Source organism: Pteropus vampyrus, unplaced genomic scaffold (genome assembly GCF_000151845.1).
Source record: "Pteropus vampyrus isolate Shadow unplaced genomic scaffold, Pvam_2.0 Scaffold49, whole genome shotgun sequence".
Taxonomy (NCBI): Eukaryota; Metazoa; Chordata; class Mammalia; order Chiroptera; family Pteropodidae; genus Pteropus; species Pteropus vampyrus.
In genome coordinates, this window is record NW_011888830.1 from 1,598,381 (window position 1) to 1,611,575 (window position 13,195).

The following is a 13,195-nucleotide window of genomic DNA, read 5'->3' on the forward strand; positions in this document are numbered from 1 at the left end:
ACCTAGTAAGGCTCTCAAAGGGTCTGTGGGCTCAGCCTCTTTGATCATCTGCTCCCTTCTTCCACACAGGGGATTACAGTATCACAGAGGTAGCCACATGTCACCAAAAACAATGACAAGAGACATACAGTACCCAGATTGTCTTTAAACAGGGCATTCTTTACACTTAGCTCCCTTGGATACCAGCCAGGGATGATGTGGCAATTTGAGAACTTAATAGCAATTAGCTCAAAATAAAATAGTGATAGGCTTTGGGTTAACAAATCAGGAACATGAGTCCACATTGCCAGTCTGTGATGAAACAGCTAAGAAATCAATAAAATGGCTTACACTGTTACAGCTCTGTGGGGTGACTTTCTTCACTATAACCCCAAATGTCACCCAGTCTATTTCTTCGACCTTCTCACTTGTTATCTTTTCCTTGAGCTGAGACAGTCTGATCAGTTTTCGGCCAGTCATTTTCTTGTTCATTTCTGTGGAGGACACTCGAGGTCGTCTGTGTCAAGAAACAAGCAATTAGAGATTATTCTAATAAGAGATTATCTGGCACTGTAGCAGGTTGGTTAGAAGAGGTATTATGGGTAGAAATCTCTAATGTAAGATTTAAATTTCATCAGTTCTGAAAGAATCTCACAGATTCTACTATTTCTAATTAGATTTTTTTTTTTAAAAAAAGATTTTCATATAATAAAGGCTTTGAATCTAGCTTCAATTAATATATTCTTGTTTCTAATGACTGGTCAAAACCTGGTGAATTTGCAAATTGTTTTTCTTTAGTAGAATGTTAATATCTGTTCCATGTTTGATCATATTCAAAGATAAGACAAAACAAACATGTCTTTTGACTCTTTCAGAAGTCTTCTGGAATAGGAAGCCCTAGAGCTAACTTTGAACAACGAAAAATATTTAGGAGAAATCCTTTACTTTGCCTGATTTCTGTGAGTTAATAGGTTACTATCCTTCAGAGTAATTTTATGGTCTGAGATTCAGGTATAACAATTAAAGAGACTCAAAAAATTCTGGCATCTCCTAAATTTGTAGGCCACTCAGTAGCTTTGGCTCAGCAGTTTTAGCTTGGTCTACCTCCATTCAATTCATACGTGTATATTACTTGCATCTTAAATATCTTTTATTATCCACAGGGAGTTTCACCTAGGAACTGGTTGGGGAAGGCAGTGAAATCTCAGGAAGGGCGTGTTTATCTTGGGGAAAAAACCCTGAAGCCCCTCAATGAGCTTTTACTATATTCCATCCCTCAGACTCTGTCTAAAATGTAATAAAGATATTGAATTTTTTTTTTACATTTTGGAGAGTACTGAGTCTTAACACACTTCTACTGTATCACTGTATCCACAGTACCATACTGTAGTGTGGCAGCTACTTATTCTCGCCCTGCTTAATAATATACAGTTCAAAAGCTTGGCAGTTTTAGTTTAGATTGACGAGGGTTAGGGGTTTTAGAGGGGGTACACTTGGCTACTCAGACAGACTGTACTACAAGCAACCCAGTCTCAGAGTGAAGATTACTGCTCTGCCCTGGGCTTTGAGAGGTGCAATGTAGTGGTACAGAGCACAGAGAATTGAAAAGTCCAGTCTTTTCACCAAACTGATTCTGGTATTTATTCCTATTTTAACTGAATATCTTAATTTTTCCATGTAATAGATGCAAAGAACATTAATTTGCCTTAAAAGTTATTAGGAAGAAAAAGAGCATAGCTATTTTGCTTAACATCAATTACAAGATACTATTATCCTGGTTAAACTGTATATAAACTTTCTGTATTTAAAAATAATCTGTTTGTCAATTTCTAATTAAATATACTACCTGTCCATTTCCTTTTATGTATATCTTTACATACAAAAACAAGAAAAAGTCTTCCTTAAACATTTTACATGCAAATGTACTGAGTCACACCCAATGCTTACCGTCAACTTTTGTCAAGTTCCAAGAGCTGCTGGTGTTATGTGGATCTGCTGTACGAACACCTACTTCTAAAAGGCTCAGCCCTTGGGAAGGGGTAAGAGGCCTCTGGGCATGTGAGCAGACTGTGGGGGCTGCCACAGTTACTGACCTGAGCCTCAGGCCGGAGAAGGCTTCCACGGAGACCGGCTGAGCTGTTTCCCCAGAACTCCCAGGGGCCCGTGCACCCTGATCTCTAGTCACCCCAGTAGACTTGTTCCCAGGAGTCGTTCGGAGTGGTTGCAACGGCGCACCTGTCATCCTTGAAGGTGAGCTTTTAGAGTCTAGAAAATGAACATAAAACTTAAGTGCAAAGGAAACCACACTGATAACTACAACTTTTTAATGGAACTGTTGCTTTTTTAATCAACACATGCAATAACCAACTCTTGAGAGAACGAAGGAAGCCCACAAGAGCATTTCCATGCTACCCTCAGAATCTCTGCAGTGTAGTCTAGAAGAACTTTCTGCAATGATATAAATGTATTATACTGGTGCTGTTCAATGTAGTGGCTACCAGCCACATGTGGCCATCGATCACTCAAAATTGTGTTTCTAAGAAAAAGAATGTCAATTTAATTTAACCTAATTTAAATTTTAATGACCTCACACGGCCTGCGGCTGCTGTACTAGGCAGTGCCGCTCTGAGACATGTATGGAGCATTCACCGTGTGCAGGGCACTGAAGGACCAAGAGCTCTGCTTCAGGAGTCAATACTCTGTGGATATCTGTGCACAGATCACATTCCACCTGAAGAAAATCCAAGATCTGTGCACGAATCACATTTCACCTGAAGAAAATCCAAAGTTCGCTCCCCTTTCTTTTGTTTCTGTTTCATTTCATTTCGATCTGTTCCATTTTCTTTGTGGGGTGGGGAGAGTTAGGGAGACCAGGCTAGTCTACTGACATGGTTACTTCTCATAATTTAGAAGCGTCTGATAATGCTCCAAGAGGTCAGAGAGCCTGAGTATTTTCCTTAGTAAAATATTACCTTATCTTAAACCAGATTTTTGTTTGGCCTCAGAGAGGCTTTGGGTCACCGCTCCCAAGCTAGGAGCCAGGGCAACCCGGGGCCTTAAGAATCTCTAGAGGCCATGCCCAGGCCCCACTCCCTCAAAGCCGAACTCTGGAAGCTGCTTAATAAAACACCTTAGTAATGCCAAAGTCCTAAGGGAATGGGCACTATTCACAAGTAGATACGTAACATATAAATTGTTGTCAAATACATACAAACACTCAGAGGCTGCAACTATTGTGCCACAAGGCAATGCTATTCAAAAGCGCCTTTTTGAACACATGTAGTCAATAAAATGTATTCTAAGCTACATTATCTCCAGACCAGTCTGTCTTCCATCTTTCAAAGAATAATCATTTCGGCCAAAATAAGGCAGTATAACAAAATCGATACACAGAGCTTATAAATCTTTTTCATTTTATTTTGTGTCCATAATACGTGTGTATTGAAATAGACTTTTATTTGACCATTCTGGATTTGGCAAAAAAGCCTTTCCTAAAGAATTGATCCTCTCGTTTAATACAACCTGGTTTTAAACAAAACGTGACCACTTTATGAGGGAATCTGTACCTCAGTCTCACAAGCATGAAGATTCAATTTCTAGGTTGCTAGCATGAGAAATCAATCCAGTGGTTATACTTACTACAGTTCAAGTCAACTGCAGGACTACTGGGTTAAAAAAAATGTAAACCCATTAAGTATTTATTTAGTAAATACCTACTCTCTGCCTAAGGATTTTCTAGCCACTTTTGAGAAAAAGTACAGCATATGGTTCTCATTCTCAAGAAACTTATTCTCTCAATGGGTAGATTCATTCATTCATTCTCATTCTCTCTCTCTCTCTCTGACACACACACGCACGCACACACACGCACGCGCGCACACACACACACACAGACAGAGCAGAGCCAGGGCAGTGAGAAACCCGGAGCTTCCAGTACCATACCTGCAGGTGAAATCTTTGGCATCCGAGCCACCCGTTTGGTTTTTGGTAGAGCGGGGATGTCAAGCTCTGCAGAAAAGCATGTCGACTCCTGAAATCTCTGAACTTTCTTCTCCTTAAGAGGTGGTCGTGGAGACTTATCTAGTTGATCAAAAATAAAAGAAATTAGTAAAGAAAATTTAGAAAGGGGCTCAATAGCTGTTTTACCAGGTACTGGATGCAAAAGTAATTTTACAATTTCTTAATAACAGAAACACATAGTATTCCTAGAAATGCAGTCTGATTACCAGCTGATTTCTGTGGATGGACTGGACTTGCAGGCTGTTTAATTGTTGCCATTTTTAGCTGTTCTTGTAAGGACTTCATTTGCTCTTGCAACTTCTTTAATTCATCTAAGGAAAAAAAATTGCCTTAAGAACCAGACCAGAGGAAATATTATACATGATGAAAAGTGCTGGACTTATTTTTGGTGCCCACCCGTCCCCCCAAAACCTTGAGACCCACAATATAATCACATACTGAGAACTCAGGATTCACTTTTGTACTTCAAAGGGGTCTCCTTAGAGAAATAAACATTATCTTTCTAGTAATCAAGCCTCTAACACCAAAGCTAGTTATGAATTTATATTATAACAAATGCCTGTTCCTGAATTAGAAGAACATGCCAACCACTGAATCTTATTATAATTTACACAAACACACACGAAGATGCCAGGAATTAAAAAAAAAAGGGCACTCTTCAAGGCTTCTGTTCAGGAACGATCTCTTGTACAAACAGAATGCAAAGTAGCTTTATAGTCTTGTCTCTGGCTCAACATATATATAAAGTCCAAAGTAATATTTTCCTGGAATAAGCATGAAAAGTGTTGAGAGTCTTTCTGTGAAGGGTCAATTATAGCGGGCTGTCACGGATCTTTGTATGCTAGAATGCTTGTCTTAAAAAAAATGTATGATCTACTGAGACAATTTTTTTCACAATATCACATATCTTGACCCTTGACATAGCAGCTATCCTGATGAAAACTGTCAGCCTGGTGGTCTTCATCTAGTCTAGCATAACGAAATGAGAGAGAGCAAGTAGTGAAGGTACCTTGCAACTCTTCATTAGTTTTCTCTTCACTGCAAGCCGGAGCAGGGAGGACTTTGCTTTTCGTTGACTGCAATGTAGGAACTTCTTCCTCATCTGTTAAGTCCCCCATATCACCAAAGAGAGTGGCTAAATTTTCCTTTTGGTCTTCAGTCTTTTCCATTTCTTCATCGACAGCCTCCTCTGTGTACGATTCACCATCACCATCAGCATCAAAAAGCTCATCAAATGAGTCAGAATGACCATCATCCTGGGTCGAGGGGTGGCTCTCTTCTGGAGGACAATCCAAGGCTGACTCATTCTCCTCCAGCAGTGCCGTCAGCAGAGACAGTTCATCTTCCTCCACTGGGGGAAAAAGAAGAAAAAGGAGAGCAAGTAAGCCTACCTGAGAAAATGTCATTGCTAATGACAAGCGTAGTTAAGACATTCAACACTAATAAGGCAATTAAAATGACTGAAGATTCACCACTTTGCCTGGTATAATTATTGGTCTTATCTCTACCCTCCCCCTTCCCAAAGGCATTAGGTTAAGAAAGAAGGTGCCAACATCGGCTCAGTGACCACACTGGGGCAGGCACTGGACTAGATCTTTTTCCCTTCTGCCAATGAGACAACTTCCTGCATACCAACTTCCAAGAAATTCAATCCACAAGGGAATAATCAAAAAACACACTAAACACACTTTTAGGTCCTATAGGCATATATTCCATTTTTTAACAGTTTGAGCAATATTTTAAAAATATAGGAAGATACAAAGAATTACATTAAAAGCATTCATATCCCATTACCCAGAATGAGCCATTACTAACATTTTGTCAAGTTTTGGGCCTTTACATGAAATAATTTTTAAAACTTTTTTTAAAAATAATTTTTAAAATAATTTTCAAACTTTTTAAAAAAAACGTACCATGCTAAAATTCTTATCCTAACTCTTTACCACTGCCTCAAAGCCCCACTGCAAACACTAACATAATTTGGGTATATCATTCTAGTCCATTTTTCATACATTTAACAAAAACATATAGATATTCATAATCAATACAAAGTATTTAGTTGTTCAAAAAACATTTACATAAATTATTTCATAACGTATGTATTACTCTGTACCCTGGTTTCATTCGACGTCGCATGTAAGATAGATCCAAATCAAAACATACACTTCAGTTTATTTCTTTCAATTGCTGTACAGTAAAGAGTCCATGATAAGACTGTATCACATTTTACTAATCCACTTTCCAATAAAGGACATACGGGCTATTTCCAATTTTTTCACATTACAAACTATGCTGCAATCGTGTATATACCTTCTTGCACATGTGTAAGAGTTTCTTAGGAATACATATCGAAAACTAAATACTTGGATTGCCAGGTATGCACAATTTTCCAGCTTCACTAAATATTGCCAAATTGTTCTCAAAGTGGTCGTACTCTTACTAGCATTGTACGGAAGTACATTTTCTCCCTATCACCTCACCAGTACCTGATAGGTCACCCAATTTTGTGCCAATCTGATGGATGATTTAAAAAGGCAGCTCCTGGTTTTGAATTGCAATTCCAGGATTACTGGTGAGGTAAAGAACAGCCTGTGTTTATTAGCTAGTTGGATTTCTTCTGTCTTATTCATTTACCTTGCTCATTTTCCTCCTATTTTGGCATTATTCCTTTATGAAATCAGAGGCCTTTAAAGAAAAAATGTTACAGATATTTGATCTACTTTCCTCACTGGAAAGACAGGGGCTGAAGTCCTGACAGGGTGGCGGCCTGTTCAGGATTGTGTGGTAAGACAGGTCAGCGCGGGAGCCTGGGTTAGAATGGAACTCTCTAGATCAGGAAACCAGCCAACATCCTTCACACTGCTCTACACTCCCTTACCAGACAGAAAAGAGCCAAACTCAAGGCCCAGAATCTGATGAAAGGGTCTCAAGCTTAAAGTCAGAGGTTGCCAACGATTAGTTTGCTTAGTCCACAAAGACTCCAAGACTGTAGGGTGCAGCAAGAAAGAAGAGGCCATCAGGCTCCCTCTCTCTCTGTCGTGCTCGCTCTCCCTCTCTCTGTCTCTCTCCCTCCCTCCCTCCCTCCCTTTCTCTCTCTCTCTCTCTCTCTCTCTAACAACTCCTTACTCTTCTGCTTCTCTCTCATGCCCTCATGTTCCTTGACAAAATCTTTTTTATAGTGGCATGTGTTGTTATTAAATAAAAAATAATAATAATATACACAGAGTGATACAGGAATTATCCCTCAGGTCTAATTCAGTTTTAAAGGTCTATAATAAACTAATAAAGTGCTGACTGCAGTGGTCATCCACGTTTAAGGTATCTTATCCTACTCCAAGAATACGTTATCTTTTCCATATTTATCTTACGGCCAATTTTTTCATTTGTAATTCACTGTATTTTCTATGTACTTTGGTCTTTATATAATTTCCATAGTACTATGAATGCTGAACTTGGGAAAATCTTAACCCTGATTAAATCCAATAGACTACCACTTCCTTCCACGCCTGCAACCCAACTGGTGAACTTACCTGGAAAGACCACCATACTAACTGGTTTAACTTTAAATATATACCAACCAAGAACAGACAGACATTCAACAATGCTTTAAAATCCCCACACTTCCTTCATAAATTTGCCTAGCTTTTCTCTCACCACTTTGCACAGTCTCTCCTCAAATCCCTGATGCCTCCCCTTCCTCTTTACTCTTAGCTGATGATCTTGCTTCACATTTTACAGAAAAAAAGAAAACAAAAGAAAAAAGGAAGCAATTAGATTTCATCATCTTTCACTAGCAAATCTGAACATATAGTCTCTGCTTTCCCTCCTGTGACAATGGATGAAGTGTCTGGTCCTATTTATGGTCAATTTCCCCATTTATAAACTGGATCCCACTCCTCTCAGCTCCTCGAGGACTTCAGCCTACAATCACCAGCGTGCACACTCCCGCTTCTTCTCTCTCTCCCCTACATCACCGATTTTTCCATTTTCTGGAGCATTTCTCTTGGCATACAAACTCATTCCAGTATTTCCCATCTTACCAACTACTGGATATTTCCCTACTTATTTGTTGTTATTATTCTGTTCTCTTTACTAGAATGTAAGCAAATGTTCTCCAACAGTGTATCTCTAGAACCAGGAAATGTTTTGATTTCATCTACACTGGATCAAACTGTGAAACCATGTAAACCAAATGAAATTTTATTAGATACAATGATTTCTTAGAGAACACATACCCATTCACCACTTATTTTCATTGACCATCCTATAGCAAAAAGTTATACTTTGTATTACAAAAAGTACCCTGTAGGTAAGTGAACATCCTATAGCAAAAAGTTATACTTTGTATTACAAAAAGTACCCTGTAGGTATGATTGTAGTGAACAGGAAAACAATCATTATACCAAAAGTGTAAATAATTTTACATATTATCACAGTGTGATGAATTTCAACATTTAGTCTTTTTTTTTTTTAAGGCAAGTATAATAAACGTGGATTCTTAAAAAATACATTTTCAGACATGAGCTCAATTACACAACAAGAAAAATAATGCATTTTATTTGTTATTGTCTCTTTATGGCCAGCACAATCAGTTTTGTGCGGCTTCCTGGCTAAGCTCAGCTAATTTGAGCAACATCTCTTTACTAAATAAATATTTTGCACACATCCCTGCAAAATGAACAAAACCAGAAAGGACTATAAGAATTTAAGTCAAATCTAGACTAAAACTACTTCAATAGATTTCATTATCAAATGTGAACTCTGAAGTCATACTGGTTGGGTTCAAATGCCTGCTCTGACAGTTTCCCTTGTGAAGTTACTAAACATTGGTCTTTTGTCTATAAAATCAGTTGCTGTAGAATTAAGTCAGTTAATATAATTAAGGTTCTTAGAGCAGTGCTCGACACACTGTATACAGGCCAATCATCATTATTATGAAAGACAATCACTGTTGTCAGGAGGAGAAATCCCACCTGATTAAAACAAGTAGCATCCAGTGACTGAAGTGAACCAGTCAGACGATATTTGAGGGTAGGGTAGCTATTGTCACTACTTTGCAAGCAGAATAAGTAACAAGTCCACACACAAAATGGTGCTTTTCCAAAAACAAAGAAAAACTGAGAAAACTTCCAGGACTTACCATCCATGTTGTCTCGGGAACAGTAGTGAGAAAGAACTTCAAAGGAGGATCAGGTGCCCAGGAGACAGCAGTAATGCAGTAAGTATCTTGGCTGTGTAAAATCATCATTAGAAAAGTCACCTTTGATTCTCTCACTCTTATGTTGCATATCTAACAAATCCAGAATCCGCAAATCCTAGGGGCTCTAACTGTAGAATTCATCCAGAATCTGACCACCCCCACCCCCAATACCATCTTCCTCCTGGTATGCGAGCAGTCCCCTTTTTCTTGTCTTCAAACTATGGTTATAGAAACTTGGGTGAGGTACAGAGAAGTCTATATACTAGATCACATGGATAAGACAAATGGTGAAGAGTATTACTGCCTTAACTACTGGGGAATCTGCTGGACTATAAACTCTTTGAGGGTTAAGCAGGAAGAAACCATCTTGTTCATTTCTACAACCAACCACCTTTCCCACCCAAGCAAACCCATGCATCTTATCCTCACATCCAGGGCCAACAAACAAGTGCTATGGGTTCTATCTGCACAATATTGCTCACATCTTCCACTTCTCACCAACTTTACCACCAAAAGCCTAGTCCGAGCCATCAATCTTTTGCTCTGACTACTGCATAGTTTCTTGTATTGGTCTCCTTGACTGTCTGTAACCTATTCTCCACACAACAGCAATCTTTTCTTTCCTCAGTAATCTTTTAGGAGCATGGTATTCCTTTAATAAAAATTCTTTAATGATTTTTCCATTGCCCTTAAAACAACATTTACAAAGCCTATGAGGCAATGGATCATCTCTTGCCTCCTCCTACTTCCTCATTTTTTCCGAGGGACCACTCCACCTATCTCTACTCACCCTCCAAACATGTTCCACCAAGACACCTGCGTTCAACTTCTTGAAAACACTGAGTGCTCTCAGGCCTCAGGTTCTTTGGAAAGTTGTCCCCTAGCTTTTTCTCACCTTTTAGCCTCGGCTTAACTCTGGTTTTCTGAGCCTTTCCAGACCACCCTACCTATCTGGCGAAGCCCCAGAGACACCTTCTCATTTCTCTCCCTTTTCAGGACTTTACTGAATATTCCACTATCATATATTTAACTGTTACTTGTTTGGATCATAAGCTTCATAGGGCACAAGCATGTGTTTGGGGCCCCGTACGTGGCACGTATTCAATAATTATTAGTAAATCATAACTTTTAAAAAAACAAATGAAAGAATAAAAGAAGACCAAAGTCATGCATTTCACAAGCGTTTTAAAAGGCTACTTTCACAAAGAAGAAACTGAGTAATCGGCACCTCACGATGAATTTCAGCAGCGCCCCACAACTCCTCAGCGCTCAGACCTCCCCGGCCGCTACCGCGGGGGGCTCGCCCGAGGCCGCTCGGCTTCCGACTCACCTACCCGAGCGTCCGCCGGCTCCGCGCTTGTCGCTCTCAGAGCTCTCTAACCTCTCTCGTAGACGGGCGCGGCAGCCTCTCTCCCCCGCCGCCCAAGGGTCACCCACACGCCCAGGCCTCGCTTCTTACCCGGCTCCGCTCCCCTTCACTTTCTACAGCCAGACGCGCCAAAATTCCAACTGGACTCCACCCCCGCCTCTGACGTCAGACGCACGCCGGCTTGGGGCCGCGCTGATTGGCTACGTCAGCGCTCTAGCGGAAAAGACCTGGGGAGAGGGCGCGATACCATCCTTGCGTAGAGCATTCTGATTGGTTCACGGTGACCTGGCGCCCTGCTTGGTAGGGCAAGGGAATTTCCGGTTCGTGAAGTCTTGGGCTTCCGTAGGTAAAAAGTAGTGTTCTGGTGCCCTCCAGCACCGGGAAATGTAAGTATTTCTGTATGGTATTTTTACCTGAGGTCAGTCAGAACTCTGTTCCTAACACGCTCCGGGACTATGTCTTCTAATGTCAAGACTCATTTTCTCTTCATTACCTCAGGTGTTAACAGGTTTTAGACAAAGACTTGGTCCGTACTCTAGGGATTTGCAGTCTAATTTGGGAGATGGGAAATATGCCTAATACTAAGGTGAGCGCCAGTCTTGCTGGAGTGCAGGTAACAGAAGATGTTATGGCGCGAACGATTCTAAGACCCACTGAGCCAGTTGAGATTAATTATGAGCCTTTATTAGCCAGCCAACGACTGACTCTCTGCCACGCAGGGTTAGAGATCAGCCCTGAGCTTCCAGAGGAGGCAGCTTATAAAACCTCCAACTACATCCTTGAATAAGCAGATTACAAGAAGCAGAAGTTAGCTGTTAATGTTTTGTACAAAGATAAATGTATCTGGGAAACTCTCAGATCTAACAGGGCCTAGGAGAGTTTTATCATCTGCACCTTGGAATGTTGCACTTCTCCTGGGGCTGGTGCCTGGAGATATCACCCTGTAACTGAGTTATTGCTCTCCCTGGGGGCTGGCGCCTGGAGATACCAACTCCCTGAAACTGGAGAATTTCTACTTTTACAAGGAGACAAAGTAGAAACATTAAAATAAGTGGGTAAAATGAACTGTGTGTGCAATAGTCCCAGACTAGAAGAACTGAAGAAAAGGGACAAACAGGAAATATATTATGAAGGGAAACCTATTTGCTTTGGTAACCGATAAAGAAAAGTTACCTTTGGCAGGAAAAGGAGAGGACAATGGCTATGTTGGCAATATCTGGGAGGCTGGCAGAATTATAGAAATGGATTAGAAGTCTAAAAGGAAGAGCTTGTGTTGGACAAGAGAGAGATGATGAGTTCAGGCTGAAAGGATGCTGTGGAGATTTCAACAGATATCTTTAGAATAGTGATTGAAGATGGGGACGTATCAGAGTTTCAAGTGTAGGTTTACTGGATGTAGTTGAGTTCTCCAAAGTGAAGATTGTAGAAGTAGAATAAGTACATTTACTTATTCTTCTACCCTTAGGCCTAGCAGGAAGCAATGCTATTCTAAATCAGAAAACCAGATCTACTGAGACAAAAAGCTGATTTCCACTGCTTCCTCCCCCTTCCCCCCACACACATACCATGGACATCTGTTTACATCTGTCTTAACACCTTCTATGCTCAATGGTGCAAAACTGTAAAGTCCTATACCAAACTTGAATTTTTCCAACTACTGGACAAAGACCCTGTGCTAAACAAAATGTTATCTTTGCTCAGAGGCAACCCTCTACTTCAAGATGAGTGGCCCTTCTGAGAAAAACGAAAACCCAAGCTTCTTGATTTTTGTAACAGTATTGTCTTTACTGCCCAAATAAATGTCTATTTCTTTTCAACCAATCTAGAGTTTACTTTAAACAGTAGAGTATGTTCTTCCATCTAGTTAAGTCAACTGATGTTTTCCAAAGGGAAGCCAGTAAAAAAATGCTAGCCTTGGTGGTTTCAATTAACTCATTAGATTGTTCAACACATTCCTTCTTGGTTTTGCTAGGTTAATAACTACAATATATATTTTATATATGTGAAATAACTACCCATGATCATGGCTCTATTTATTTAAAAGACAAGATTGTTACATAAATCTGTCAGCTAACTCAGAGTTCCTGAATCAATATTTTTTTGTATTTCACATCTGTGCAATTACTTAACTAGAAAAAAAAACTCTTAAATTACTCAGCAATGACAAAATTTCATAGTAAGAGTACACATATCATTTCAATAAATTAATAACAAACTATGTAAGTCGAAGAATGCCAAAGAAAATTGCTAAATTATCTCTACTTTTTATTTGCCTTTCATAGCAAAGCAGTTTGGGTACCTTTTCTTCTACTAAAATATTTGAATATTGGTTTATATACTTGATTCCTGTTACACTTAAACGCTACAACTGTTTATATCAGCTTTCCTCCACTGAATTAATGATAGCATAATAAACTTGATATTTCATAAAAGACAATTCCAAGTTAGCCCTTTAATTATGGGTCAAATAGAAGTGTTAGCCAATCTTCACAAGAATCTTTATGATACACACAGTGCGTTTTATGTGTATTCGTATTAAATAATCTTATACTTCAAAGTTATTTTTCTCATTTTTTAGAAAATAATAGACTTTATTTTTTAGAGCAGTTACAGGATTACAGAAAAAT

General features: G+C 39.5%; 1 protein-coding gene and 1 long non-coding RNA gene across 2 annotated transcripts in view; one reads left to right on the top strand and one right to left on the bottom strand.

Annotated features, from left to right (window-relative positions):
• MCM10 (minichromosome maintenance 10 replication initiation factor) overlaps positions 1-10,735 on the bottom strand; it is a 30,214-nt gene extending 19,479 nt beyond the window's left edge. Inside the window, exons 1-7 of the mRNA XM_023530359.1 lie at positions 10,659-10,735; positions 9,140-9,230; positions 5,009-5,350; positions 4,206-4,310; positions 3,922-4,059; positions 2,073-2,244; positions 271-496 (exon numbers count right to left, since the gene is read on the bottom strand). Of these exons, the coding sequence (XP_023386127.1) occupies positions 271-496; positions 2,073-2,244; positions 3,922-4,059; positions 4,206-4,310; positions 5,009-5,350; positions 9,140-9,146 (990 nt within the window). The 5' untranslated portion in view covers positions 9,147-9,230; positions 10,659-10,735. The remainder of the gene's footprint in view (positions 1-270; positions 497-2,072; positions 2,245-3,921; positions 4,060-4,205; positions 4,311-5,008; positions 5,351-9,139; positions 9,231-10,658) is intronic.
• Positions 10,736-10,852: 117 nt separating this feature from the next.
• LOC105291698 overlaps positions 10,853-13,195 on the top strand; it is a 38,780-nt gene continuing 36,437 nt past the window's right edge. The window contains exon 1 of the long non-coding RNA XR_002780191.1: positions 10,853-10,954. This is a non-coding gene — a long non-coding RNA (uncharacterized LOC105291698). The remainder of the gene's footprint in view (positions 10,955-13,195) is intronic.